This window comes from Pisolithus orientalis (genome assembly GCF_024613125.1).
Source record: "Pisolithus orientalis strain OTSU chromosome Unknown F5J12scaffold_8, whole genome shotgun sequence".
Taxonomy (NCBI): Eukaryota; Fungi; Basidiomycota; class Agaricomycetes; order Boletales; family Pisolithaceae; genus Pisolithus; species Pisolithus orientalis.
In genome coordinates this window covers 119,275-144,110 of record NW_026260789.1, presented here as the reverse complement: position 1 = coordinate 144,110, position 24,836 = coordinate 119,275, and the positions used below count along the sequence as shown (strand labels likewise).

General features: G+C 50.6%; 9 protein-coding genes across 9 annotated transcripts; 5 read left to right on the top strand and 4 right to left on the bottom strand.

Annotated features, from left to right (window-relative positions):
* Positions 1-518: 518 nt before the first annotated feature.
* On the top strand, positions 519-2,366 carry F5J12DRAFT_970961 (nucleotide-diphospho-sugar transferase; the record flags this gene model as incomplete). Its single annotated transcript, XM_051750090.1, has 3 exons — positions 519-1,107; positions 1,166-1,338; positions 1,376-2,366. The coding sequence occupies 3 exons, from the start codon at positions 519-521 to the stop codon at positions 2,051-2,053; spliced, it is 1,440 nt and encodes a 479-aa protein (XP_051601620.1). The 3' UTR covers positions 2,054-2,366.
* F5J12DRAFT_904620 (uncharacterized protein) lies at positions 2,232-4,360 on the bottom strand (the record flags this gene model as incomplete). The annotated part of the gene is made up of 12 exons (XM_051748550.1): positions 2,232-2,324; positions 2,419-2,502; positions 2,597-2,647; positions 2,682-2,769; positions 2,823-2,858; positions 2,995-3,464; positions 3,512-3,559; positions 3,610-3,627; positions 3,677-3,747; positions 3,812-3,884; positions 3,940-4,007; positions 4,057-4,360. The coding sequence occupies 12 exons, from the start codon at positions 4,358-4,360 to the stop codon at positions 2,232-2,234; spliced, it is 1,404 nt and encodes a 467-aa protein (XP_051601619.1).
* Positions 4,361-5,058: 698 nt separating this feature from the next.
* On the top strand, positions 5,059-8,130 carry F5J12DRAFT_534585 (uncharacterized protein). The gene is made up of 10 exons (XM_051739920.1): positions 5,059-6,053; positions 6,103-6,187; positions 6,241-6,531; positions 6,582-6,858; positions 6,910-7,107; positions 7,153-7,260; positions 7,308-7,428; positions 7,479-7,654; positions 7,707-7,877; positions 7,931-8,130. The coding sequence occupies exons 1-10, from the start codon at positions 5,249-5,251 to the stop codon at positions 8,051-8,053; spliced, it is 2,355 nt and encodes a 784-aa protein (XP_051601618.1). The 5' UTR covers positions 5,059-5,248; the 3' UTR covers positions 8,054-8,130.
* On the bottom strand, positions 7,889-9,668 carry F5J12DRAFT_970947 (mitochondrial carrier; the record flags this gene model as incomplete). Its single annotated transcript, XM_051750089.1, has 10 exons — positions 7,889-8,271; positions 8,325-8,361; positions 8,413-8,545; positions 8,592-8,618; positions 8,673-8,933; positions 8,983-9,026; positions 9,073-9,183; positions 9,241-9,265; positions 9,384-9,548; positions 9,594-9,668. The coding sequence occupies 10 exons, from the start codon at positions 9,666-9,668 to the stop codon at positions 8,208-8,210; spliced, it is 942 nt and encodes a 313-aa protein (XP_051601617.1). The 3' UTR covers positions 7,889-8,207.
* A 149-nt stretch (positions 9,669-9,817) lies between these two features.
* F5J12DRAFT_534453 (PhoX domain-containing protein) lies at positions 9,818-14,185 on the top strand. The gene is made up of 9 exons (XM_051739918.1): positions 9,818-10,910; positions 10,962-10,984; positions 11,038-11,264; positions 11,316-11,446; positions 11,499-13,037; positions 13,088-13,593; positions 13,641-13,822; positions 13,875-13,990; positions 14,045-14,185. The coding sequence occupies exons 1-9, from the start codon at positions 9,996-9,998 to the stop codon at positions 14,108-14,110; spliced, it is 3,705 nt and encodes a 1,234-aa protein (XP_051601616.1). The 5' UTR covers positions 9,818-9,995; the 3' UTR covers positions 14,111-14,185.
* On the bottom strand, positions 14,135-15,975 carry F5J12DRAFT_534546 (Gcd10p family-domain-containing protein). The gene is made up of 9 exons (XM_051739919.1): positions 15,793-15,975; positions 15,612-15,739; positions 15,459-15,562; positions 15,312-15,403; positions 15,053-15,261; positions 14,855-14,998; positions 14,672-14,804; positions 14,520-14,622; positions 14,135-14,461 (listed from the first exon to the last, which is right to left on the bottom strand). The coding sequence occupies exons 1-9, from the start codon at positions 15,918-15,920 to the stop codon at positions 14,261-14,263; spliced, it is 1,242 nt and encodes a 413-aa protein (XP_051601615.1). The 5' UTR covers positions 15,921-15,975; the 3' UTR covers positions 14,135-14,260.
* A 1-nt stretch (position 15,976) lies between these two features.
* F5J12DRAFT_970933 (armadillo-type protein) lies at positions 15,977-19,018 on the top strand (the record flags this gene model as incomplete). The annotated part of the gene is made up of 3 exons (XM_051750088.1): positions 15,977-16,956; positions 16,997-18,119; positions 18,175-19,018. Exons 1-3 carry the CDS (start codon positions 16,029-16,031, stop codon positions 19,016-19,018), a joined length of 2,895 nt encoding a protein of 964 aa, XP_051601614.1. The 5' UTR covers positions 15,977-16,028.
* Positions 19,019-19,031: 13 nt separating this feature from the next.
* F5J12DRAFT_817985 (uncharacterized protein) lies at positions 19,032-19,833 on the bottom strand. Its single transcript, XM_051745162.1, has 5 exons — positions 19,775-19,833; positions 19,643-19,725; positions 19,566-19,590; positions 19,442-19,508; positions 19,032-19,391 (listed from the first exon to the last, which is right to left on the bottom strand). The coding sequence occupies exons 1-5, from the start codon at positions 19,805-19,807 to the stop codon at positions 19,315-19,317; spliced, it is 285 nt and encodes a 94-aa protein (XP_051601613.1). The 5' UTR covers positions 19,808-19,833; the 3' UTR covers positions 19,032-19,314.
* Positions 19,834-19,938: 105 nt separating this feature from the next.
* On the top strand, positions 19,939-24,705 carry F5J12DRAFT_534015 (P-loop containing nucleoside triphosphate hydrolase protein). The gene is made up of 17 exons (XM_051739917.1): positions 19,939-19,977; positions 20,030-20,098; positions 20,154-20,322; positions 20,380-20,702; positions 20,753-20,915; positions 20,964-21,067; positions 21,119-21,511; positions 21,565-21,591; positions 21,644-22,147; positions 22,196-22,558; positions 22,605-22,911; positions 22,969-23,057; positions 23,106-23,234; positions 23,290-23,411; positions 23,460-23,673; positions 23,723-24,496; positions 24,551-24,705. The coding sequence occupies exons 1-17, from the start codon at positions 19,975-19,977 to the stop codon at positions 24,584-24,586; spliced, it is 3,789 nt and encodes a 1,262-aa protein (XP_051601612.1). The 5' UTR covers positions 19,939-19,974; the 3' UTR covers positions 24,587-24,705.
* Positions 24,706-24,836: the final 131 nt, after the last annotated feature.

The window sequence follows — 24,836 nt, the reverse complement described above, 5'->3', positions numbered from 1 at the left end:
GAGCTTTGCAGGTTGATCCACCGCACTGCTACCGTAGATCGTACAGATATCAATCTCAGCTGTATTTCCGAGAGTTCTCGAAGGTAGAAATTGAGTCACCCCTCACAACGAGTCTTAGTGTGTCAGTGTGTGATGAAAATGTCGTAAAAATGTCCAGGTCTTCCTCACCGATCCCGAAACCTTGAACAGGTGCCAACCAACTTATAGACTTGACAGCTAGTATCAAACCACTGCTCGAATGGCAGTTGTTATAATAAGTAGATAGTTAGTTTATCTCCTGCCAATCATGTCAGATCGATTGTCGGACTGCTCGCGAAGAATCCAGACACATACCCCACGTCGAGGTGAAGGTGCATAAAGTTATGTACATGCCGTGCGTGGTTGTGAATGTACTTGCGGGGACCGAAATGGAACTGTCCTTCGGGGCTATAAAGTCGGCTTCAGCCAGCCTTCTTATCCATCATTCAAATCATTTTCACATTTCATTGTCTTCATTGTCGACGTGATGGCTGCCATCGATGCCATTCGCAAGAAATACCAGGCAGCCGGGCAGGATCACCTCTTCACCTTCTGCCCAGACCTATCAGGACGAAGAGCGCAACGCCTTCATCCGGCAGCTCGAATCCATCGATGTACATAGGGTTAACAAGATATACAAAAAGGCTGTCGATGCAGAGAAAGTGATCACTGATCCTAAATACGTTGCCGATATCATCGAGCCTCTCCCCGTCGATGCCTGCGAATCTGTTGTCAACAACCCTTCCAACGAAACCAAGTGGCGTGAGGTCGGCCTCGAAGCCATCGCCCGTGGCGAGGTCGGTGTACTTTTGATGGCAGGTGGTCAGGGAACCAGACTGGGCAGCTCAGCTCCCAAGGGGTGTTATGACATCGGGCTTCCCTCCCATAAATCCCTCTTCCAGTACCAGGGAGAACGCATCGCCCGTCTTCAGACCGTCGCAGAGACGACGCACAAGAAGCCAAAAGGCTCCGTCATCATCCCGTGGTATGTCATGACCAGTGGCCCTACTCGCAAAGAGACGGAGGTTTTCTTCGAGAATCACAAGCACTTCGGCCTCAACCCGGAGAACGTGATCATATTCGAACAAGGTCGTCCCTGTGTGGATTTATCTGAGTCTGACTTACGCTCACTCTGCGTTGATGCCAGGAACACTTCCATGCCTGACCATGGACGGCAAGATCATGCTGGAGACCAAATCGCGGGTTGCTGTTGCGCCTGATGGCAACGGTGGTCTCTATGCTGCCACCCGATCCCCACTTTCGCCCTCAGACAAGCCGCGCAGCGTGCTCACAGACTTGTCTTCGCGGGGCGTGCTCTATGTGCATGCCTACTGCGTCGACAACTGCCTTGTCAAAGTCGCAGATCCCGTCTTCCTCGGCTTATTGCATCAGCAAACAAGCCGACTGCGCTGCCAAGGTCGTACCCAAAACTTCGCCTTCCGAGTCCGTTGGCGTCGTAGCGCGTCGCGGTGACAAGTTCAGCGTTGTGGAGTATTCAGAGATCACCAAGGAACAGGCCGAGCTGCGCAACCGAAAGACAGGAGAACTGATGTTTAACGCAGCCAATATTGCCAACCATTTCTATACCACTGCCTTCCTGCGTTCAGTAGAGTCGTTTGAGAGCGAGCTCGCGTTCCACATTGCGCGCAAGAAGATCCCCACCGTTGATCTGGAGACTGGCGCAGTCATCAAACCTTCCAAACCCAACGGTATGAAACTTGAGATGTTCGTTTTTGACGTGTTCCCTTTCACGAAGCGTTTCGCTGTGTTGGAGGTAGCACGCAACGAGGAATTTAGTCCCTTGAAAAATGCCCCGGGAACGGGATCGGACGATCCTGACACTAGTCGCCGTGACTTGCTGGCTCAACACAGGCGGTTTTTGGAGCAGGCTGGTGCACGCGTGCGAGGTGGCGTGGAGATTGAAATTTCTCCGCTCGTCACCTACGCTGGAGAGGGTCTGGAATCTGTGAAGGGTAGGACGTTCACAAAGTCAGGTCACGTGGAGAACGTCGAAGAATTGGATGCTTTGTTGTGACGATGTGCATCGTAGTGGTTCCCGAATTCTGGTTCTGAACGGGCTATTTCCTACTCACGTGTGTATCAGAGTGCGGCTCGGTCGTTACATGTACATTCAGTCCATTGTACGACTTATCCTTAAAATGCCTACGGAGAGAATTGGATTTTCGATGACGGAGGCATACGGGACACAGATCTCAGCCTACGCTAGTTTCATTCCCTCTTGCAGTCCGCTTCTCGAGTTCTTCTCGCAGCGACGAAAATAGCCGTTGTGTGCGTTCAGCGCTGGGCTGCCAGAATGAAACGGGGGTGTCAGCAAAGCTCCGACATCTTGGGAAGATGAGATGAAGATATACGAGAGAACACGGGCAACTCGATGCTGACCTCTTTACAGCAGCTGATGAGCTTGTTGATAAGCATCTCCTGCCCATTTTGTGCTTCTTCCAGCTCTTTTCGAAGTCGCCGATTCTGCAAATTGAAACCGCAGGTCGGATTTTGGACGGAATGGATAAGGGGTAAGGTTATGCAAGAGGCGGTCATTAACTAGGGAAGAGTGACCCACCTCTTCATCCACCTTGTTCGTTCGGGCTCTCTCTCCATCCGCAAGCTGCTTCTGTTCAGGCGGCTCGAGCTCGAGAAAGCAGCACCTCCAACTCCTTGGAACGGATGACACACTCGAAATGTCGTTCGCGAAGCTCGTATTGTCTAAGAACTTCTTTCAGACGTTCCCGTACACTACGACGGCGTAGTCAATCTCTTGCATGTACGAATGCTCAGGAACGACGTACACCCCGTCGAATATCTCCTCTAGGGAGCGTCTAGCTCTGATAAGTCACTGTAAGGGGCCAGATGCAAGCATTTCAACATAAAGCATACTCTGCAGGGTCGTCTGTCCAGTTCTTTTTAAGTGTCTGACGTCGAGGCTCCGCTAATTCATCCTGAAGTCGCCGTTACAACTACCCACGCCACATACCTGAATTACTTACCCACTCGTCGAGGCCTGGACCCTCCGTAAGGTCCATTAACTCGACAGCTAGGATTTCGTCATTATCCTCCACCCCCTGTTCCTCTGGAGTTTGATCAGGGTAGAGTGTGCGACCATTATGAGAGAAGATGAACTGCATAGACGTGGAGCTCGATGAATTTATTGTATGGGTGCTCGCAGCATCGTTCTTCGCGGAGCCATTGAAGGTACCATGCGGGCCTGCAAGCAATTTCCCATCTGCTTTTTTCCCCACCGTACCTGCCATCCTGTCCGTCCAAGCATTGAACAGTCGAGAGAACTTTGTCTTGCGCGAGATCTTGAAGAAGAGTTCAGCACGATACCGACAAACGACTTTGACGACAATGTCCGGCATTTCGCGGTATTTGATGTCTTGCATCCTTGCCCTGTCCATCCGTTTAGCCATGTCATTTTTCATTTGGAGTATCTGGTATTGGATAAGTCATGACATATATGGATGAAGAGTTGTTATACCTCTTCTTGTGCTTCTTCTACGCATTGTGCCAGGCGTTTGCTGTCCTCCTATATGTTGGTTAGAGTACCTGAGGTCTGTGCTGGACTAGGAAACGGACCCGGAGCCTTTTGTTATCCTGTATGGAGAACTGAGCTGCAGAACTGGGAAAGATAGGGGGACGGTACCTTTTGTAACTCGCGGGCGAGGTTCTCCATCTTGGCCTTGGTCTGGTTCGCCTTGGTTAGCTGACCTTTGGCTGTCACCGTGTCATAATTAAGGCCACTGCACTTGGGTCCATAAGTTTTACATGTAGAACCGACCTGCGTCTTTATCCTTGACAAGCTTCTGCTTCTCTCTAGCGTGGTCTCGTTCCAACCTTTTGAGTTCCGCAAACTGTGGGGAGACATAGGTATGTATAAAGGTTTTCAGTGTGTCACGAAGGACATACTAGTTCGATGTACTTGGCATGGATGGCGTTCTCTCCCAAACCTTTGACGGACTTCAAGGCTTCCTCGGCTGGATGACGGTGAAAACATGGTGAAGGGAGCGGGTTGCACCGACGTACCGAACCCGCGCTCTTCTTCCTCCTCCAGGACTTCCTCTTCCTCCAATGCAGCGATCCTGTTCTTGAGACTTTCGTACATGACAGCAGGATCCAGGGGCGCATCACTTTTCTTCTTGGGTTTCTGGGTGTTAGGATGGCTTCCATTGACGGTGGTGGATGGGACGGCTGACTTGTTGGTATTGGTTAACGGGGTGTGGTTTGGAGGAGCCGGAGGGGAGACTGTGGGAGGAGGGGGGGTTAGTTTGGGCGTACGCGCTGCTGCCTGCGGCTGTTGGGCGATGTTACTGCTGGTGGTGCCGTTCATGGGTGCAGTCACCTCTGTTGTGATGGCGGCGCTGGACCTACGTCGACGGCGGGGGATGCAGGGAACACAAAAGTTGAGTAGATGAATGTTCTTCGGAGAACGTTGGGGGAAAAACAAGCGGAGGTGTTCGGGTGCACTGCGTCAAGTGCAGCGACGATGATGAAAGTGGGTGAGTATTTATTCCAAGTGGATGGCTGTCGACCGACGATAGGTCGTTCATCGTCTACAATTCCAACTATGTACCTTCTGAATACTCAAGCCATCCCCGCTGATGCCCATCCCAATCTCCAGTAATACATACCCGTACTATAAATGATAATTTGTACATAACTCCCACCAGGGCCTCTTTCCGGTATCCCATTTCACTACTGTCACGTGATCACAGGCGCGTCGCGTTGATGAAGTGTCCTGCGCGTCGTCGACGACGACGACCACCCGAGTCATGAAGACTAGGACTAGACAAGGTACAAGTACACGTCGAGTATGTATGTGAAGTGGGATCGCTCTGACAGAGTCCCTGCTTAGCTTCCCTATCGCCCTCTCCAAAGAGAATGCGGCTTTCATCCCCGACTTATGACGATCAGGTGGAGGGTCTCAGCCAGGACGACATCAGCGCTTTTGACGCCGCAAATGCACTTCTCTCTCAACCTAGCCTAACCTGCGCTTCTGCGGAACCATGCCAGAAACACCCAAGCTTCCTCAGACTCGTCACACACACAACGCTATTACTTCGCTTTCGACATCCGACGACGAAGACGATCCATTCTCGTCTAGAGTGGGAGTTGATTTGGCAGCACAATACTGACATTCCGCATAAAGTACCCGTCGCCTCTCTATTTCTTAAAGCGTCTGCACTGAGTGCGGCAAGCTTGCCGACCACCCACGTTGATGGTCCAGAGGACTCCTCCAGCCATACGCCCCAAGACACTGACTACTTATCGTGGTTTGAATCCAGTAAAACCACTCCATTTTTCGGGCTTCAAAGTTGCGACGACTGCACTTCAAGGCCGTGAACAACACTCCGGCGGAGCTCCTGTCACTGGTGTTTCCGAGGGTTTCCTTATCCCTTCTGCCTCTGCCTTCCTCAAAGCGAAGCAGAAGATGAAACTGTGGCAAGAAGAAGAAGAAGGGGCTACAATCTCCGCAACCCAGCAGCATGACTCGGGGGAACTGGTCTCGTCAGTGGTGTCTTCCCGGATGGCCACCTGCACTCCAGCACCGAAGGCATCTTTATCTCACATGCCTGAAACCCCTGTGCCGACTGCGCACGATATGGTACCAGGCTCGTTTCAGTTCGCAGGCACCAAGCACTCGAAATCATTTAAATCTCCTTTAGTCGCTACCACAATCAACTCTCCCCTACAACGATCCACGATTGCCAACATTAGCACCCCAGTCAGCGGTGCTGGCCCGTCATTCGCACCGCCATCTCCTCAACTTCCGGCATCTACACTGAGGGCACAACCTTTTCAGCGCTCGTTAGGCTATACAATAGGCAGCGGAAGATCAGCACCTAAATCAAGGTTTGTCACCCCTTTCAAGAATGGCAAAGGTCCTGCCTCGTGGGACTTCACACCCTCGAAGACTTCAACCGCTCTCCGCTCCAGCACCATTTCTAGTCCGATATATCCCCCCTTGACCACGCGTAAGGAAAGTGACAATAGGCCAGTGACAAAAAATGCTCTTAATGCACGTAGGTAGAGTGATACTCAACACATTCCAGCGTCTGAGCGATCTAGCAGCTGCAATTGCTGGAAGGACGTTACTTGCCTCCTCAACGCTCAGACCACAATCCTATCGGGCAGAGGAGCTCCAAGGTTTTGGGATGTGCGTCTATTGCCGAACTTTCTCGAGAGACTCAGCTCATACTCTGATCTAAGAGACGTCAAGGAACTAAAGGAAATCAACCCTCGTACCGCTCTTTCCTATTCATTTCGGGCTGAGACATCGTCATCAGGCAGAAATTGTAATACACCGTTGGGTCACGCTGCCGCTTTAGAAGAGCTTCACGCAAAAGGGTGCTCTCTTGCGACAAAAGCATGGGTCGAAAACCATTGGTCACTCGTGCTTTGGAAATTAGCCGGTATGGTCGCCCTTGATCCAAGGAGTGAACTGGACCCAGCTCGGAGGCGCTGGTGCTGGTCTGAGGTGATACGTCAGTTACTCTATCGGTAAGCTCAAATTCGGAACGTCCTTGGTCCAACGTTCACAAACACCCAAGGTACGAGCGAGACTTAAATGGATCTTCGCGCCCACCGCTGCGCTTGATCGTGACCAGGGATGTATCAGTGGAGTCGCCAATGGTCCTTTGCATTTCAAATATCAGCTGGCCTAACGGTGAGGTTGACGAGAATGGGCGGTCTGTCGTGTCGCGTCCCGAACTGGAAGTTACGGACGGTTGGTACAGGCTTCGGACTCACGTGGACGAGCCTCTGGCCAGAGCCACGCGCAAGGGATTTATAAGGATTGGGAGGAAGATCGCTGTTGCTGGTGCGAAGGTGAGCTGCCATTACACATGTTGAGTGGGCATCCTTGCATATCGTCCGCAGCTCTCTTCACAACGCAAAGAAGGAGCAGAGATTCTCGAAGCCTACGATTCGACTGTCCTTGTCATCACCGGTAATTCGTCTCATATGGCTCCGTGGCACGCGAAGCTTGGTTTCCAGAGAACACCCTTCATAGCGACGCTGAATAGTTTGACGCCCGATGGCGGGAATGTCGCCGCGATGGTTGTTGAGATTATCAAGGTATGAAAGCCTATTTCCAGCGGACACGCGTTGATCGTGCTGCAGGTTTATCCAGTCGCATATATCGAGTTCGTCGAGGACGAGCGCGGTCAAAAGACACCGGACGGACCTCGTGACGAGAAGGAGGAGACAAAACTGCAATCACAGTGGCAGGTAGGAAATTCAGTACTATTCTTGCACCATCAACTGATTTGTGGCAGAGGAGGCGAGAATCAGAAGCTGCAAAGTTGTGGGCCATATATGACGAACGGTGGTCCACGATGCATGGTTACGCGGAACGCCTTGAGGAGCGGGCGCGGTCAGCATTTCCAAAGCACGGAGGTGACTTGTGTGCTAGTCTTCAGCCGCTAGGTTATCGATTAATTCCTTAGAGCCCCCGGACAACTTTCATGACCTATATGATGCACTGAAGGAGGACCCAGCGATGGCCAAGAAAATACTATCCTCGATTAGGCCTCAGGATGCAGGCTGGCTTGCGCGACATATTCAAAGTAGGACCGTTCAAGAGCGAGAGGACGCAGAGAGGGAGATTGAGCGAGAGCTCGAAGTATGAATATCTTTGCCTTGGAGTACCTAAGCTGACTTTGACACGCCCACAGGCTCTCTGCCCTGCGCGAGACGTGAAGGATTTTTGTGTCGTTGCCGTGAAAGACGCGCGCACATTACGGCGTCCCCAAAATCGGACAGCCCAAATAACCGTGTGGGATGCGGTTAGTCTAACAACGGGCGAGGAATCGATCAAGGGGTTTGAAACGGGTCAGCGATACCTGGTATGTCTGATCCCGCACGCAATGCCAGTGTCATTGACCCCCCGTATACATAGGTTACGAATTTAATACCCACACAGCCGTCAGCATGGATGGACAGATCCCCCGGTTCAGTGGTTTACCTGGCAACGAAAAGAAACTCCAGATGGACGCTAATACCAAATACTTCGTCGGGATGATCAACATGTACCTCTTCTCTATACGATCATCTAGTAATATACCAGTGTAGTAATGTCGAGGTTCGGAGCTGGGTCCCCTCTGAAACCAGTTCTACGTCTACATCGTACTATCAACTAAATACCAGATAATGAGTTTCTACCATGTACGACGCGGTCAACTCGAGGCGAGTCTCCCGTATGCAGTTAGAATGATGTCATTCGCAGTTAGGGTGATGATGCTGCGACAAGATGGTTGAGAGCCAAATACAACGCGATAAAAAAGCCTACACACGTATGTGGGGCAATACGTAGGAAATGTGCGGTTGAACCTGATACGTTTGCGTCAGCGTAACATTCTGTGGCAGATTAGTCAATCAGACCTTTGTACCACCCATACACTCCCTCTACCTTGAAGGTTTTCCAGAGACAGTCGATAGGGCTCTTGTACAGGCTCCCTCGACGCTTACCGTCAGGGCCCATCACGGTAGGCTGATTATACATTCTTGTGAGGGCCTAAAACTTATCAACAAGAGCACGATGTAAATAACAGGGTAATTACTGTATCAGCAGGCTGCATCACGAGACACTGCAGCACGAATAAGATGCGATGGAATGACATTACAATATAACAAACCCATACCACACAAACGCCGGAGACGGAGCTGCTTGCCAGGTATGTCCACACGCTATTTGCAGGCAGAATGCCGCGTGTGATAAGTTGGTTCTTTGTCCAGTTATACGTCGGCAGTTGCACAGAGGAACCCATTGCAGTACGGAGGATAGCAGCGTCTACGCCACGGTAGAGACCGCGAATTTTCTCAGACTTCCATATTGTTGACAAGGCGTCGAAAGAATTTTTGTAGAAGTGCTGTGTACCAACTGGCAGTGCGGGGGAATAAGCCTGGGATGACTGTTTGCAGTTTGGTCGCAGCGTGCAGTGAGTAACTTACTTGCATCCTAGCTTTGATGAGAAATAAGGGATTTCCAAGAGCAGCTGCATCGCTGTTAAAAATGTGCACTGGAACATGGATGCGACGAACCTCCCAGTGCACCGCTGACAGCACCAGCAGTTACAGATGTCAAGGGTATTTGATCCGTCACCGGCCTGCCAATGACACGATTAATGGTTCGCCGGAACGGCTCATAAAGTCCTGGTGGAGTGTCAGCACCCCGCAAATTGGTAATCCCATATTAGCAAGTGGACCTACCAAGCCGAGAGCCGTTAAGTAGCATCTAGCAAATCGTTTAGCCCCGTGTCTCGCTCATTCGGGAAAAAATGACTATGCCTGGTAAACGTACTAACAAAAAGGGTCAAAAACGTAGAGCTCTCGGGGAAAGATGTACTACACACAGCTGGTCCAAGACCTCTCTGAAGTCCGCGAATTCCCTCATTTCTCCAAGTCTTGGAGAGGACGTCGAGTGCATGTTTGTAGACCCTTTCACCGCCGCCTTTTGCCAGTTCACCTTGAAGCTGCATGCGTGTTTTTGCGACCTCGGCAGGATTGGAAACAGTTACCTGGCGGGATTTAGCTACCCTCATGTAAAAGCAACATGGGCTTACAGCGATACATGCTGCAAGACCACCACACAGAAAGCTTTCTGCGGTAGTCAGCGGACGACCTTGCGTGCTGGCCATGCTTATTAGGATGAGGGTATCGCAAGCCGAGAGACTTGCACTAGGTTATATTCTGACCATTACTCGGTTTCCGAAGGGCGTCTACTGGATTACGTAAAGGTCGTGTCCTGCGCGTGTTTTATCATGAAATGCAGCTGTTTATTACCAGAAGGTCCTCGAGTAGGGGCTAGATTATATTCAGCTACATAACCCGAAGGCTTTTGGATTGTTCCCGGAGTCCGTGCGCAACGTTTGACACTGGACCCCGAGGCCTTGCTTGATTTAGCTTGTCCGGTCCCTCGCGTCTCATGTTGTTAGCTTTCCAGAGTTGTCCGCGCATCTGACGCAATGAATCGCTTTTCCGTCCTCTACGACGGGCCTCCTGCCATCAACACTAGAACGGTGCTCTTTGTTGGTCTCTTCGCGATATCTTTGCCAGTCATAGCTCGCGTGGCTTCGTCGCCAGTCGTTCTTGTCGTCCTCGCCCCGATTTTCATCGTTCTAGTTGCAATTTCGTGTCTTCTCGCGAGTATCTCCCTCGGTCACACCTTAGACTCGAAGGAAGTGAACCGCGCCAGTCCCCTGTTGCATGCTGCCCGCCCACTAGCGTTTTCTACTCCCGCAGCATGGCAAGCAGTCCTCATTCGTTCACAGTGGTCCCATAGGCTATCCCAATCACCGTCCCCTCTGTTGCCAAACATGCCCACCGTTTCCACCTCATTGAACGAGGTCATTACCTTTGTTGTTCGTGACTTCGTGCTTTCTTGGTACGATGATATATCTTCATCCCCCGCCTTTCCTACCGCAGTCTCTACCACACTACACTCGTCGGTGGATCAGCTTTTGCAGCGTGTGTGTGCAGTTGACTTCCCGTCTCTCATTGTGAAGCGCATATTGCCCAAGGTCACTACTCATATCGAGCAATTTCGCCTGTCAGAGGTTGTGCTCCGTGGTGCGGGACTCGAGCGTCGTCTTACTCAATCGGAGGAGTTGGATATGCTACTGGCTAGCAAATATGCTAGTAAGGATGCCAGATTGCACCCTGCCGTAGACAATCTCTCCTCCACATTCACGAAACAAAACGAAGAACAGCACCTGAGGCGCATTGTAGACCGGATCTTCCCACAGATTCTTCCTGAACAGGACGCTCAAAGTAACGTATTAAGGATTATCGTGCGGGAGATTGTGGCGTGCACTGTGCTCTACCCCCTAATGGATATGATTGCGGACCCGGACTTCTGGAATTGCACTATAGACCAGGTCGTACGTGATTTCCCTTCTTGGCATCCTCAATCCACTTCATTTGTTATCTAGGCAGGTGCTGCAATACATCAACAGTAAGTCATAGACCGCATGAGTCGTGAACCCCCTCACAGACGCCTTCCCTCAGGAAGCTGGTATCGAAAGTGAGAAACGTCTTGGAAGCCCAATCATCGCGGCGACACCGATCCACCCCGTCAAAACTTACCTCTGGAGGGGATACAATCACTGTTCGCACGGACAACCGGAAATTTCAATCCTTTCTACGAAGTATCAATCGTTGTTCCTCACTACTCGATGCACGACGCCTTAAAAATGATATCATGGTTGAGATCCGCAGGACAAGACTGCTATTAGGCATGTTCAACTGGTTGTTTCTCCGTCAACAAAAGTCTCACGTCGTGTCAGCTAACCATGAAAAGGACGACTGGATTGATGGGGAAAGGACAGAAGACGTCGTGGCATTTCTAGATAGGCTGTATACTGCAAAGCGGACAGTTGAACAGCGTATTGCCATCCTCGGAGGAGGGGAGGATCCGGTGAGCTTAATCCAATCATTTTCCTCTCGTCATTACTGATAGCTATGGTAAGGTCACCAACATGTCGGAAACAAGTACGAGATCCCGGGTATCTTTCCGAGATGTCCTCAGCAATCCAACATCTCTGTCCTACTTCATGGAGTTCATGGATCGGCGACACCGTTCTTTACTGGTTCAGTTCTGGCTTACTGTGGAAAGTTTCAAAAATCCGCTGGAAGCAGTTGACTCAAGCTCCGAGGATGAGGATGATCCCATTCAGGATCCCTCCGCTTCGACCACTCTCAGGGAGGACGTCTCCATGATTAACGATCTATACTTCTCCATAACCCCTCCCCATCCTTGTCTATCATCAATTTCCAAGAAGCACGTCGATACCATTCGCCAATACGCGTCAAATGAGGTGACTCCAAGCGACCTTGAAAATAAGAAGGTTCGCCGAAGCGTCATGTTGGCTCAAAGAGAAGTCGAACAAGGCATGGAACAAGACTTCGAGGATTTCCAAAAATCTGAATTCTGGTTTCGAGTGCTCGAAGACTCTTCGTCTGATAATGCCAGGATGGCTGCTCCGCAATCACGATCGATAGCACCACTGCCCGCCACCACTCCCAAGTTGAATCTACTGCCTGCTAAACGAATTGCTCGCTCAGAATCGTCACCCAGTCTCGCATTCTCCGACCTTCACCTCGTTTCAGGAGGTCGACCGGTTGGCTCCGGATATGTAAAAAACCCGTCGGCGGTAGCCTCACGCAGTAACATCGACGTCCTTATGTCACCAGTGACTGACGCAGAAACGGCGCGAGCACCACTGTTCGACGATCCCATTGACAAAGTGCGTGATGCTGATGAGGCGGAGCGGATGCAGGCTATCCAAGCTGCTCTAACAGACATCATTGCTACGGACGAGCAGCTCCGCCATTTACACAGCAATGACGGTAATCTTTCTTCAACCGTTCAAGGTCCCGGAACAACCCACGGCATGACAGAGGACGATGAATATATCAACGCAGAAGACGACGAAGAAGACGGCACTGGAAGCAGTGTTGATACTGTGAAAGAGTCGTTTCAGCTTGCCGGTCCTGGGGATCTCCAGCTGTCGTATGAGATCGGTCGCTTGGAAAACAAGCTCAAGGAACTGGAAGCCCACGCCACTATGTTGGACACTCTGATCAAGAAGGCAGAATTGACTGGTGACACACAAGAGCTTCGGCTCCTTCGCAAAGCGAAATCTTCGATGACCAGAGAGATTAGACAGCTGCAGTTCCAGAAGTCTCAATACGAACAACAAGAGTCCGCCAATCGGCTCGTTCCCGAGAGCACGAAAGTATCTATAGTGAACTCGACGGTGGGCGAAGAAGAGGGAAAGTCTGTCGTGCGGTATCTTGTTGAGGTGCAACAGCTTGCACCCGATAGTACTCTTACTTCCGGCTGGGTTGTCGCTCGTCGGTATAACGAATTCTTGCGTATGCACAACCAACTTCGCGAGAATTATGCTCTCGTTCGTGCGCTCGACTTCCCAGGTAAACGGCTAGTCACATCCTTAACCAGCAGTTTTGTCGACACTCGGCGCCAAGCGTTGGAAAAGTATATGCAGGTAACGAGGTCACCATCGTTCAGCTTCGGATGTAATTGACCATTCACTAGAACTTGATCGCTATCCCCGCTGTATGCGAAAGTAAGGAATTGCGGGCATTTCTGTCTAGAGTTTCGCCTTTCATAGCGTCAGAAGTGAAAGATGAAGAGCCTAAAGGTTCCAGTTCCTATGGCCGGCACCTTGTTCGGACCATGTACCGCTCGGTCACGGAGAGCATCGACGACATGTTCTTTGGCCCGTCAATGCTGGATGTGATGATTCAACGTCTCACACGCCAAGCAGCCAGCCTAGTGGGGATAGCAGGTTCCGCAGTCAACGACGAAGAACTAGTTGCGCAGGCTCTGAAGGCGTTAGGCAAAGTAACACCTTGGGATTCACTGATGCAAATGTCAGGGGATTTGAAGCCGCTAGATGGCGAGACGAGCTCGTCTAGTTTCTCCGCCCCCATCTGCGATTTAGTTCTTGCCGTCTTCGAGCTTGACAAGAAGAATAACTGGCTTCGCCGCCAAGCTATTGTCATAATTCTTCAGCAGGTTCTGGGCGACACCATTGAGAGGTCAGATGACCTGGCTCATACCTTGAAAAATACTGACGGTTTTATAGGAAGATGCGCCAGAGCCTTAGCTCTCTATATGACGAGAGCCAACTAGCCCGCGCCCTTGGCATGTTGCGAGACACGTTGTGGCCAGGGGGGGAAATGAGAACACCACCGCAAGCACGTACGCCCGAGGAGAAACTCCGTAGCAGAAACGAAGCTAACCGCAAATTATCAGCCCTAGTCCCCGGTAAGGCAATCCTCAATTCCTTCTGTCTTTTCACCTGACATTGCTGGCACAGACCTCGCAGCTAACATGATTGGTCGGTCAAATGCCCGAAGAGGAGCACGGCGGATATTTGCCGTGTTGCAGAACCGTCGACTGAACCAACACATCTCCTATACCATCCTTGACGAGGTGAGGGAAATTACCTGATTTCCCTTCTGATGATAATCGTGGGCTGTCGGACAGTTGGTCGCTGCGATATTTCCAGAAAGGCCGACGCTCGCGACGAGTTCCCATGTGACCCAACCCTAATCCTGTGTATTTGCCTCTCCCTCCGACGTTCCCCTTTCCTGAAAGTCCAGTTGCATCGGCGTAGGGGGGCCTCTTGAAACTGTCCCGCTTTGACTACCTAACTCACACGTGTCATCAAAACTGAAGTACCATACGGTATGCATTGGTCAGTCACTTTTCATCATACCACGGAAGGGATATTTGCACGCACACTTTAATCGCGTGCAGGAGAAAGCCCCCTGACCCGGACGTGTTCATGGTTGGGTGTGTTCTGCCCGGCAACACCTGATAACGACGTAGCCATCCTTCAGTTATCGACGGAGCTAGGTATCTGGGAATTTGGCGCATATAGGCTTGAAGATCAGCTAGAAGCTAGGATAAAATTGTCAGTCCCATGTGGAATATTGCCATTATCAAAGAGGATATAGACCTGTAAAAACTGGCTCTGCACAACAATGGACGCTGATCCGGCCAGGTAAGGAGACAAGGCCTCCACAATCTGGAAGGGATCGTAGTCACTCGCGATAAGTAGTCTAAGCAAACATGTCAATGGCATCTCCATAGGGGAAAAAGCTGGCATACCCATCAAATCCCCCTGTGAATAGCTCTGACCTAGTTTTCATGACGGCGTCTGACACTGCCTTACGTTTGTCCAGCCGCACCCGCTGACGTTCGGAGTATACGCATCCTGGCGTAGGGTCCAATGGTGCGTGGACTGCGGAATTATATGAGCGGCAGTAACGCCAGAAACAATAAGGGACAAACTGGGGACATGGTCCTCTTGAGCGGTTGCCCAGTTCAGTGTTGACAGCACTGACGCAAGAGCTTTTTTATCGTAATTCATGAGGTTCAAAACGGGATACGCAGGGGGAGAATCGGAGTCATTGATTGAGATGATTCGGCATTCGCCTAAATGCGAACACATGTGAGTTGGCTTGACCCGCCAGGCCGCACTTCGCCTACCTCCAAGTCGGTCAAGAACGGCAGAGACCACTAGTCCGGAGGCTTCGTCAACGATAATGTATTTGCCCCCTGGCCGCACATTGGCCAGATTGAGCATTTGCGAAAGCGTATCGGTTCGAATATCTCGTATCCTGTGATGGTCCTTCTTGAACCAATAGTCGCAGACCCCGTATATAGTTGGCTCTATGACCTCAAAGCACTTGGAATATCTGAAGGCAGGCATTAGTCCTAAGTCCACATATCCTGAAAGGTCACATACTTTGCTTCTTTTCGTTGTTTATACTTCTCCTTGCTGTACTCCGTTTTCAAAGAATAGTTGGCATGCTGCTCAATTTGAGTCTTGATAATTTCCTGCCACTCTGACATCAGCACCCATGACGAAACTAGAGGGAGGGGGGAACCATACAGATGCATGAATGCCAGATTTTTTCATATCCTCAATTTCTGCGACGGTCAGAGGTTGCACGAAATCCCCGTCATTGATCAACTCGTTTGTAGCATCCGTCTCCTCTAAATCCGCGTCCAATTGGCACTTATACCCAGGACGCAATACACTCACCGATATCTTGCGTCGCGCGTGGGGGAAGCCGCTTGAGTTTCTTGTCGTGTATTTCGTGTGACAAACCGTAAGGCTGCCCAATGAGTTCGTTTGCGAAGAACGAGCCTACCCGGCCTAGCGATATGGTTCTGTGCAGGATCAATAGAACGACCTCTAGAGAAAAAACAGACGCGACACATACGAGTCTTTCTCCACTTTTATGCTCCGGACCTCGCCGTTAGGTAGTTTGAACAGAACATTGTGTCCATGTTGAATGGTACTGTTTCTGCGGAGATGGTGAGCATCCCCTGCATTGTTTCCAATATCCATAGCCTTGAGAAGGTGGTAAAAGCTTCGGGAAGGATATGGCACTTGATTTAGATTTCCTAGTGAGGTTGACGATCCACCCACACACCGATCAATCGTCACTCCACCACGATGAAGACCGAGTCTGCCAACGAAAGCAGCCTACAAGAAATCGAAGAAGGCCTGGATGCTCTACTTGACAAGGCCCGTCACTCACAACCACCTCTGCCCGAGCAACTGTCCTCACTACTGGCGGCGTTCATACCCTCACATCCTCCTCCTTTACACACCAAGGCGTACTTGGTACTCTCTACTTTCTGTCAAAACGCGCGTTCCTTAGCATCGGGGAGAAGCCAGCAGGAAGAGGCTGGCACGGAGTCCCTCGCACGCATCTTTCAGCCTCCTATCGCATCGCACTTGTCAGAATCCAGAGATTCCGACATAATTGCAGGTGTCTCGTTCCTATATGCTCTCTTCCAAGTCGATAGGCAATCTGCTTCATATATCTTCCAAGATGACGGCTTTGCTGACCTCTTGTCGACTTTGATCGTTTCTCCCTCTCCTCCCTTGTCATTGGCAGTTTCCCGACTGTTCGCGCAGGCGAGCGGGCACAAGACTTGTCGTATGGCCATTCCAGCCGAGGCTGTCACCTGGCTTCGAAACCAGTCCCGCCAAACAGGTGACCGAGCCATTCGCGCCGCTGCTATTCTCTCTCTGATTAAGCTGTCTCGCGGGATGGCGTCCGACTCCTCTGGCCTGGCGGAGACACCTTTACCCGGAAACGTCGAGCATCAGGATGAGGAATATGCTGCCCAACTAATGGAGATGATTGCTGGTAACAGTGATACCCGTGCTTTCGTCAGTGATGCCGTGGAAGGGTTGACGTATCTTAGCGTCACTCCCTCAGTCAAACAATCATTAGCGGATACGACTGTGCTGAAAACGTTATTTACACTCGTTCCGAAACGCACGAAGTCGGTCGTTCTGCATGATCATACGACTGTGTTATACGGTATTCTGGCCATCGCTGCAAATCTTTGCGCCTACAAGCCACGTCTGAGTCAGGAGGAGCGACAGATGGACTAAGCTGCGCAAGTTAGGTCAGGGGGAGAAGCAGTCTAGTTCTAAGGGTGATGAAGAACTCTCGCATCCGCTTGACGCAGATATGCATGTCCAGACTAGGTGCCGCACCGCAATCGATAGTGGAGTGCTGGATGTATTGACTGTAGCAACTGGGGAAGAGAGTGCTGCGTCAAGAAACCTTGTTGGTCGCATCTATTTGTGCTTGGTGGAGGACAGAGGAAATAGGGGCAGAGTTCTGCAAGGTGGTGGTGTAAAGAACCTCTCGCGTACCATCAAGTCGTATCCCTCGTCTTCCCAAGACCCCATTCCTTCTGAAGCGCTAGTCCCTATTCAAGCTCTTGCAAAACTCGCAATTACTTCTTCACCGATGCAGGTTTTTGGTCCGAACGAAGGGAATATGATGGACGCAGTCCGACCATTTTCGCAGTTGATCCTTCACCCTTCTGCTAGCACTCTTCAACAATTCGAAGCGATGATGGCGCTGACGAATCTGGCATCTCACAGCCCTATTTGCGCGTCTAAAGTTGCATCCTTTCCCAATCTTCTAAACAGAGTAGAGCTTTTGCTCCTCGACGATCACACTCTAGTTCGCAGAGCGTCTTGTGAATTGATCTGCAACCTCGTCGCTGGGTCAGACGAAGTCTTCGCACGGTATGGAGGGAATGAGGGTGGTAGCCAATCCGGAACCTCGAAAATACAACTACTTGTTGCGATGTCGGACGTGGAAGACCTTCCAACCAGAATGGCTGCTTCTGGAGCGCTGGCTATGCTCACGAGCACCGCCGGTGCATGCCGTGCAGTCTTTGAACTTCAGAAGGGGCGTCATAGGGCATTTTCGGTTATCGGTAGGCTCATCGATCCTTCGCTTCAAGTCGGTGATACAGGAGTTGTATCCGAAGCAATTCCGGTCAAAGGTGACTCTGGGTTGGTTCATAGGGGTGTGGTTTGTTTCCGCAACATCTTGAATGCGGAAAAGTTATCCCACACGGAACTCATGGAGGAGATGGAGAGGGCAGATTTGTTCAGGGTATTTTCAAAACTGCTGAATGGAGATCTGGGTTCCTACGACACTACTATCTTGCAATGTGCTGCTGAAGTAGCTAAAAAGCTTGCGGATTGGTCAAGTACACGCACGGGCACGTGACTAACGCTTTAGACGACTACCGTATGTACTCCTCGCGGTGTGACGTTGTAGGCAGATGGTTTCAACGAGACAACGTTCCCACTGTCATGACGATGCGGATGACCCTGCGTTCTTGGCACTTCCTGCCAGACTTAGACGCCGCGTGGACGAGGCTTTCGATGCATCCGCTGTGCCAAGGAAACCAACACCTGTCCGGCAAAATAACGACGAACTTGCCGCACCCGGAGGTTTTATAATCGACGACGTCGATAGTGCCGCTGCACATGCAGAGGAGGAACCAGGAGGGTTTTTTATTGACAGTGAATCATCAACTTCCCGTGTCCACGGCTCGGACATATCTGGCGATGATTTCTACGTTCCGTTGTCGTCCATTCCTGGCACTCTCCACCTGCTAGACCTGGAGTCTGATGACGAGATACTGGGTGTCTTTCGTAACGCCGCAAGTGGCTGGGGTGCTCGAAATACAGATATTGAGGGTGTCAACAGGAAGGATTGGAGGGCTGTTTGTGCTGTCTTACTCGAAGGGCAGGATGGGAATTCGCCAAGAAGCGAGGAGGCAGAGGTTGTTGAAGTCGAAGGAGAGAGCGGATCAGAAGGTGACGAATATCAGATTTCCGTTCTATCTAGCGACCAGGAAGAATCTTCGGACGAATACCAGGACAATATCTCGGGCATCGTCAAATCAAAGCAAGCAACCAGTGGTTCCCGCAAAGCTTCCTCGAAGTGTTCCACAGTCAGTTTGGATGATGTCCGTGTCACCGCAGAACAGAGAGCTATCTGCAGGGAAGATTTCGCGCGTTTTTTCCCTGCGATTGCAGACGCCCAATTGGATAGCCAACTGTATAACAGCTCAAGAGATAATTCAAGCAGCTCTGTTATTGAAGGAAAGCCTTAAGCCAGAAGAAGTTAGTTATGTAGCTTGTACTACGCCGGGAACCCCTGTGCTTATGCTTATCCCCTTGTCACAGGTGAGGGAAATGCTTCAGGTATTTTCCAGTTCGGAGGATGGCTCTATGAGCTTGGAAGACTTTGAGCACATGATGGCTCGGACCAAAATGATCCGATCCTAGCTGGAATGAAAGAAAAGGGGATGTCCATATAGATACAACGAAATGCGACGGAATAATGCAGGCACACCACTAGTCTAGCTAGCCTAACATGTGCCTCGCTTCTGCTGACAACAGCACTAGATTATGCAGTGGCTCCGTAGTTAGCAGGGGGAGCATTGGGTGCGTTATGCACGGGCTGGTAGGTGCCATTACCGACATCTGGAAACTTATCAGATATGGGCGGCGGATTGAATTAGGCGACCACTCACATACGAAGCCGCCTCTTCCGTAGCGCTCCTCAGCTTGCATCTTCTTGTAGATGAGCCAAAGACTATGCTGGGGCGACGGTTTAGTATAACTCATGACCAGGACCAGGACCGCTGAGTTACTCACCAGTAAGCCGGGGAAGTAGCCCAAACTATTTGAGCGTTAAGCGAGTGCAATAACAGGGACAATGTGATTTAGCTCACATTGTCAAGCATACGTTGATACATAAGTCGCAACTGCACCCTGACACGAAAGCAGCGGCTGCTGGGGGGAAGATAATAGCGACCTACGAGACGTCAAGAAATGCAATGACACAAGGATGCGGGTTTACTGACTAGGATGAGGACGACGTCCGACGACTTGACCATAGTGTTGGTTGTCACTGACGAGCTCGTGCTACGGTCGCTGAGCGACTCAGCGCAGCCGCAGCGGACGGGACCCCTGCCACCATGCTGGCAAGGGGAGCTCGGGGTCCTGAGTGCTGGTGATACAGCTGGAGATCTCACTTCTGTTTCGACCTTTTCAGCATCCACAGATGGTGCGTGTTTTGGGTCAGGCTTGCTGGGTTCCTTTCTCATCTCATGGGATAGGCAATTTCTAAGAAGGCGGGAAAGAAGGCTGCCGCCCCGGCAAAGGCAGGGGCCACGAAAGTAGCCAAGGTATGTTGTAGGCTTGGGACTCGCGCGATATCAAGATTAACTGTCACGCATGCAGGCAGACTGGAAGGAGGGTTTCAAGAAAAAGCAGGTCGGAGTCTCGGATATGACCCTGCTGACCACGATCAGCAACGAGAGTATCAACGACAACCTCCAGAAACGCTGGTTGAATGCCGAGATATATACTTACATCGGTGGCGTCCTGATATCCGTCAATCCTTTCAGAGGCATGTCCTCCTCCTCCTTCTATTATGCATAACGTTCACCCGGGCTATAATGCTAAGATCTTGGCATCTACACCGACGAAGTACTGCAGAAGTACAAAGGCAAGAACCGGCTAGAGGTACCTCCTCATGTTTTCGGTATCGCAGAATCTGCGTACTACAACATGAATGCATATCACGAGAATCAGTGCGTTATTATCTCGGGAGAATCGGGTGCAGGGAAGACCGAAGCTGCCAAACGTATAATGCAGTATATTGCTGCGGTATCAGGAGGCCAGGACAACAGCATACAGGAAATCAAAGACATGGTGTTGGCTACAAATCCATTGTTGGAAAGTTTTGGCTGTGCTAAAACTCTTCGCAATAATAATTCAAGTCGGCATGTGCGTGTCCCTTTCCCCTGCGTAACGATTGCTTGCTCATATTCGCATAGGGAAAGTATTTACAAATTATGTTTAATGCTCAGGGTGAACCTGTTGGGGCTCAGATTACAAATTACCTGCTGGAGAAGGGCCGTGTGGTTGGTCAGGTGGAGAACGAACGAAACTTTCATATCTTCTATCAGTTTACGAAGGCTGCGTCCGACGATCAACGGGGTGCGTGTGCTGGCAATGATATGCACGTAACGCTGACTGGCGCTGCAGAGCAGTTTGGTCTTCAGGGTCCGGAGTCATACGCATACACAAGTGTGTCAAATTGCCTGGAAGTCCAGAACATCAACGATACCGAGGATTTCGGAGCCACACTAGTGAGCATGCTGTTAGCTTTTGGAGCACATCCAGTTGATGCATTTAAACAGAATGCGATGCGGATCATTGGCCTCACCGCAAACGAGCAAAGTGAAATATTTCGAATGCTTGCTATCATCCTTTGGCTTGGCAACGTTCAATTCGAGGAGATGGACGACGGAAACGCCAGAATTGCAGACACGAGTGTTACCGACTTTATCGCTTATTTGATGGATGCGGACTCTGCCACGCTCCAGAAAGTGCTCACAACGAGAGTAGTGGAGACACAGCGTGGTGGTCGACGGGGTTCAATTTATGACGTGCCTCTCAACCCAACGCAAGCTACAGCAGGGAGGGACGCCTTGTCGAAGGCGATATACAACAACCTATTCGAGTGGATCGTGTCAAGAATCAACATCTCAATGAAACCAAGGGGTGCGACCGCTCATGTCATTGGCATTTTGGTATGTGCGATCCCAGCCAATAAACCACATACCTACTTCTTCTCTCCGTACAGGATATCTTCGGTTTCGAGATTTTTGAGGTATGAGGATACTGATGCGCCAGCTTGCGCACACTAACGTACATCTTTTCAGGACAATTCATTCGAGCAATTGTGCATTAATTACGTGAACGAGAAGCTCCAACAAATCTTCATCGAACTGACATTGAAGACCGAGCAAGAAGAGTACGTAAGGGAGCAAATCAAGTGGACACCCATCAAATATTTCAACAACAAGATTGTGTGCGACCTCATAGAAGAGCGGAAACCACCTGGCATATTCGCTGCGCTAAACGATGCTTGTGCGACGGCGCATGCGGACTCTGCAGCAGCCGATAACAGCTTCATGCAGCGTACGGCTATTTTGTCGTCTAATCCCCACTTCGAAGCCCGCGGGACACAGTTCCTTGTCAGACACTATGCTGGCGATGTCACGTACAACATTGCAGGAATGACAGACAAGAATAAGGACGCATTGATCAAGGATATCTTCGACCTCATTGGCAGTAGCGGAAACCAATTCCTTCAATCCCTCTTCCCGGACCGCCCTGATCCCAACAGCAAGAAGCGCCCCCCGACAGCTGGAGATAGAATCAAGGTGCGAACTCTGTATATTTTCAAGCACTGACTGATTGTCACCATTAAGAGTTCTGCTGGTGCACTTGTGGACAATCTGATGAAAGCCCAGCCGTCATATATTCGAACGATCAAGCCGAACCAGAATCGCAGCTCAACTGAATACGACTCCAAAGCTATTCTTCATCAGATAAAGTACCTCGGACTACAGGAGAACATTCGTGTCCGGCGGGCTGGCTTTGCCTACCGCAACACTTTCGAGAAAATGGTAGAAAGGTTCTACCTTCTCTCACCATCGACGTCATACGCGGGTGAATACACTTGGCAAGGGGACACAAAATCGGGATGCGTGCAGATCCTGAAGGACACAGGAATTCCCAAAGATGAGTGGCAGATGGGCGTTACGAAAGCATTCATCAAAAACCCAGAAACTGTAGGACTTTCTCCTGCATCTCGTAGCTGTTATAACCATATTCCAGCTTTTTGCGCTAGAGACGATGCGTGACCGCTACTGGCACAATATGGCTGCTCGCATCCAACGTGCCTGGCGCAATTACTGGCGCTACAAAAACGAATGCGCCAAGCGTATTCAACGGTTTTGGAAGAACAACAAGGAGGGACTTGAATATGCCAAGATTCGCGATTATGGTCATCAAGTGCTTGCAGGCAGGAAAGAACGCAGACGTTTCAGCCTTCTTGGCTATCGAAGATTTATGGGAGACTATCTGGATGTAAACGGCGAAAATGCGTTAGGCACGGAGCTACGTTCAGCCTGTGGAATTGGCAGTTAGTATATTCGCTCGCTGCGCATGTAATGACTGATATTGAGCTGGTTTTATATAGCCGAAGAAGTCAATTTCAGCTCTAAAGCACAGCTACTAATTTCAAAATTCGCTCGCTCCAGCAAACCGAGTCCTCGCTTCTTGGTAGTGGTGTGTACAATCTCGTTGGATTTGCCACTAGCGCTCATGTTTTTATAGACGAACAAAGCTGTGCATGTTGTCGTCAGCACAGAGAAGGATGGCCAGGCCCACTTCGCGCTCGAACGCAAGATACCGCTCATTACCATCAAGAGCATATCCATGTCAAATTTACGGGATGATTGGATGGTAGCATTTCATGGAAGTTGTTTTTTTGATGATTACTCACTGTCGAATCCTGTAGGTTTTCAACTGCAACGCCTCTGAGGAAGGCGATCCTGTTGTTCACTGCTACTTCAAGACCGAGCTCGTTGTCCAGCTTTTGCGTCTGACACAGGCGTCAATAAATGTCTCTATTGGACCAACGTAATCGTCTCTTCGGAATTCCTTTTCTTTTCTCTAATGGTACCTTAGCATCGAATATGCCAAAAAGAAAGAGAAGAAGCAAGTTATCACCTTCACGAAGGATGAGACGGTTGTTCGTGATGATGTGTACAAAAGCCATACGGTTCGTGTACCCTCGGGAGAGCCGCCGAATAGTGTGTCGCGCCCGCCACCAAAGCGGAAGCCAGGTACTGTGAGGCCCATTACTCAAGGAAAATTATTGCGGGCGGGTGGACCATCCAACGTGAGGAAATGTGCACATTTGTGATCGACCTCACTAATGGAAGCTCCAGAATTCGAAACGCGCGCCGCGTACCAAACCAGCTGCCCAACCGCTTCCTGGGAAGCCCGCAACTAGTGCTGCCGCGGCATTCCAGTCACCGCCCGTAGCTAGAACCCCTCCTCCTCCTCCGCCCCCTCCTGCACTGGAGGAGCCTGATGTGGAACAATATCGTGCTAAATTTGCGTTTGAGGGACAGGAAGGGGAGATATCTCTGAAGAAGGATGACGTTGTCGAGTTGGTCGAGAAGGATGAAAACGGGTGGTGGCTCGTTCGAAAAGATGGACAAGAAGGCTGGGCGCCTAACAATTATCTGGAGTTAGTGCCCCGGAAGCCTAAGAGTACTCCTATCGCACCTCCACCACCAGCTCGTCGACCTCCGCCGTTAGTGCCGCCGGCCGCGAACGCGTCATCTGCTTCCAAGAACACACCATCACCGAAGCCGGAGATAGCTAATGTCTCGGCGAAACCGGTAGCGGTCTTTCCTGGTATTGTTCCTTCGAACTCATCGGCCACACCTTGGAAAAAGCCGACCGCGAACAATACTACTAATGCTAACTCTACTGGCTCCCGGCCTGGAAGCGCATCGGCTGGGAAGCCTCCTCCGCCAGTTGCGACAAAACCTAAGCCGACTCCCCCTCAAGTAGCTACGAAGCCAGCTCCAAAACAACCAGGCAAACCACCTATCCCTGCACCCCCTCGTCCTCCGGTCGGCAACGGCTCGGCCCCGAAAGCGGCAGTCTCGAGGCCCACTGCACCGGCTGGTCAACTGGATTTAGCCGCTGCTGTAGGTATTCCGAGTTTTTTCCAATGATGTTACAGCTCATAGGTGTACTTGCAGCTTGCTAAACGGGCGCAACGAATGACAGGTGATTAATATTTAAGAACCAATTTTTGTGTGGCGAACGAGATATCTCTTTCACATCGCATCGACCCAAAGTTATACCGGATACCGTAGAATAACAAACCTGAATAGTTTTCTGAGGACATTGCCAGTACGGAGTGTCATGAAGTTTACCCCTGAACGTACGGAGCATGCTAGTTCTTCCATTAGACGACATTGAGGTTGCGAGGTGAAGTCAGGTGGCTACGGGTATACAGTAAAATCTAACATATGCTTATGGTCT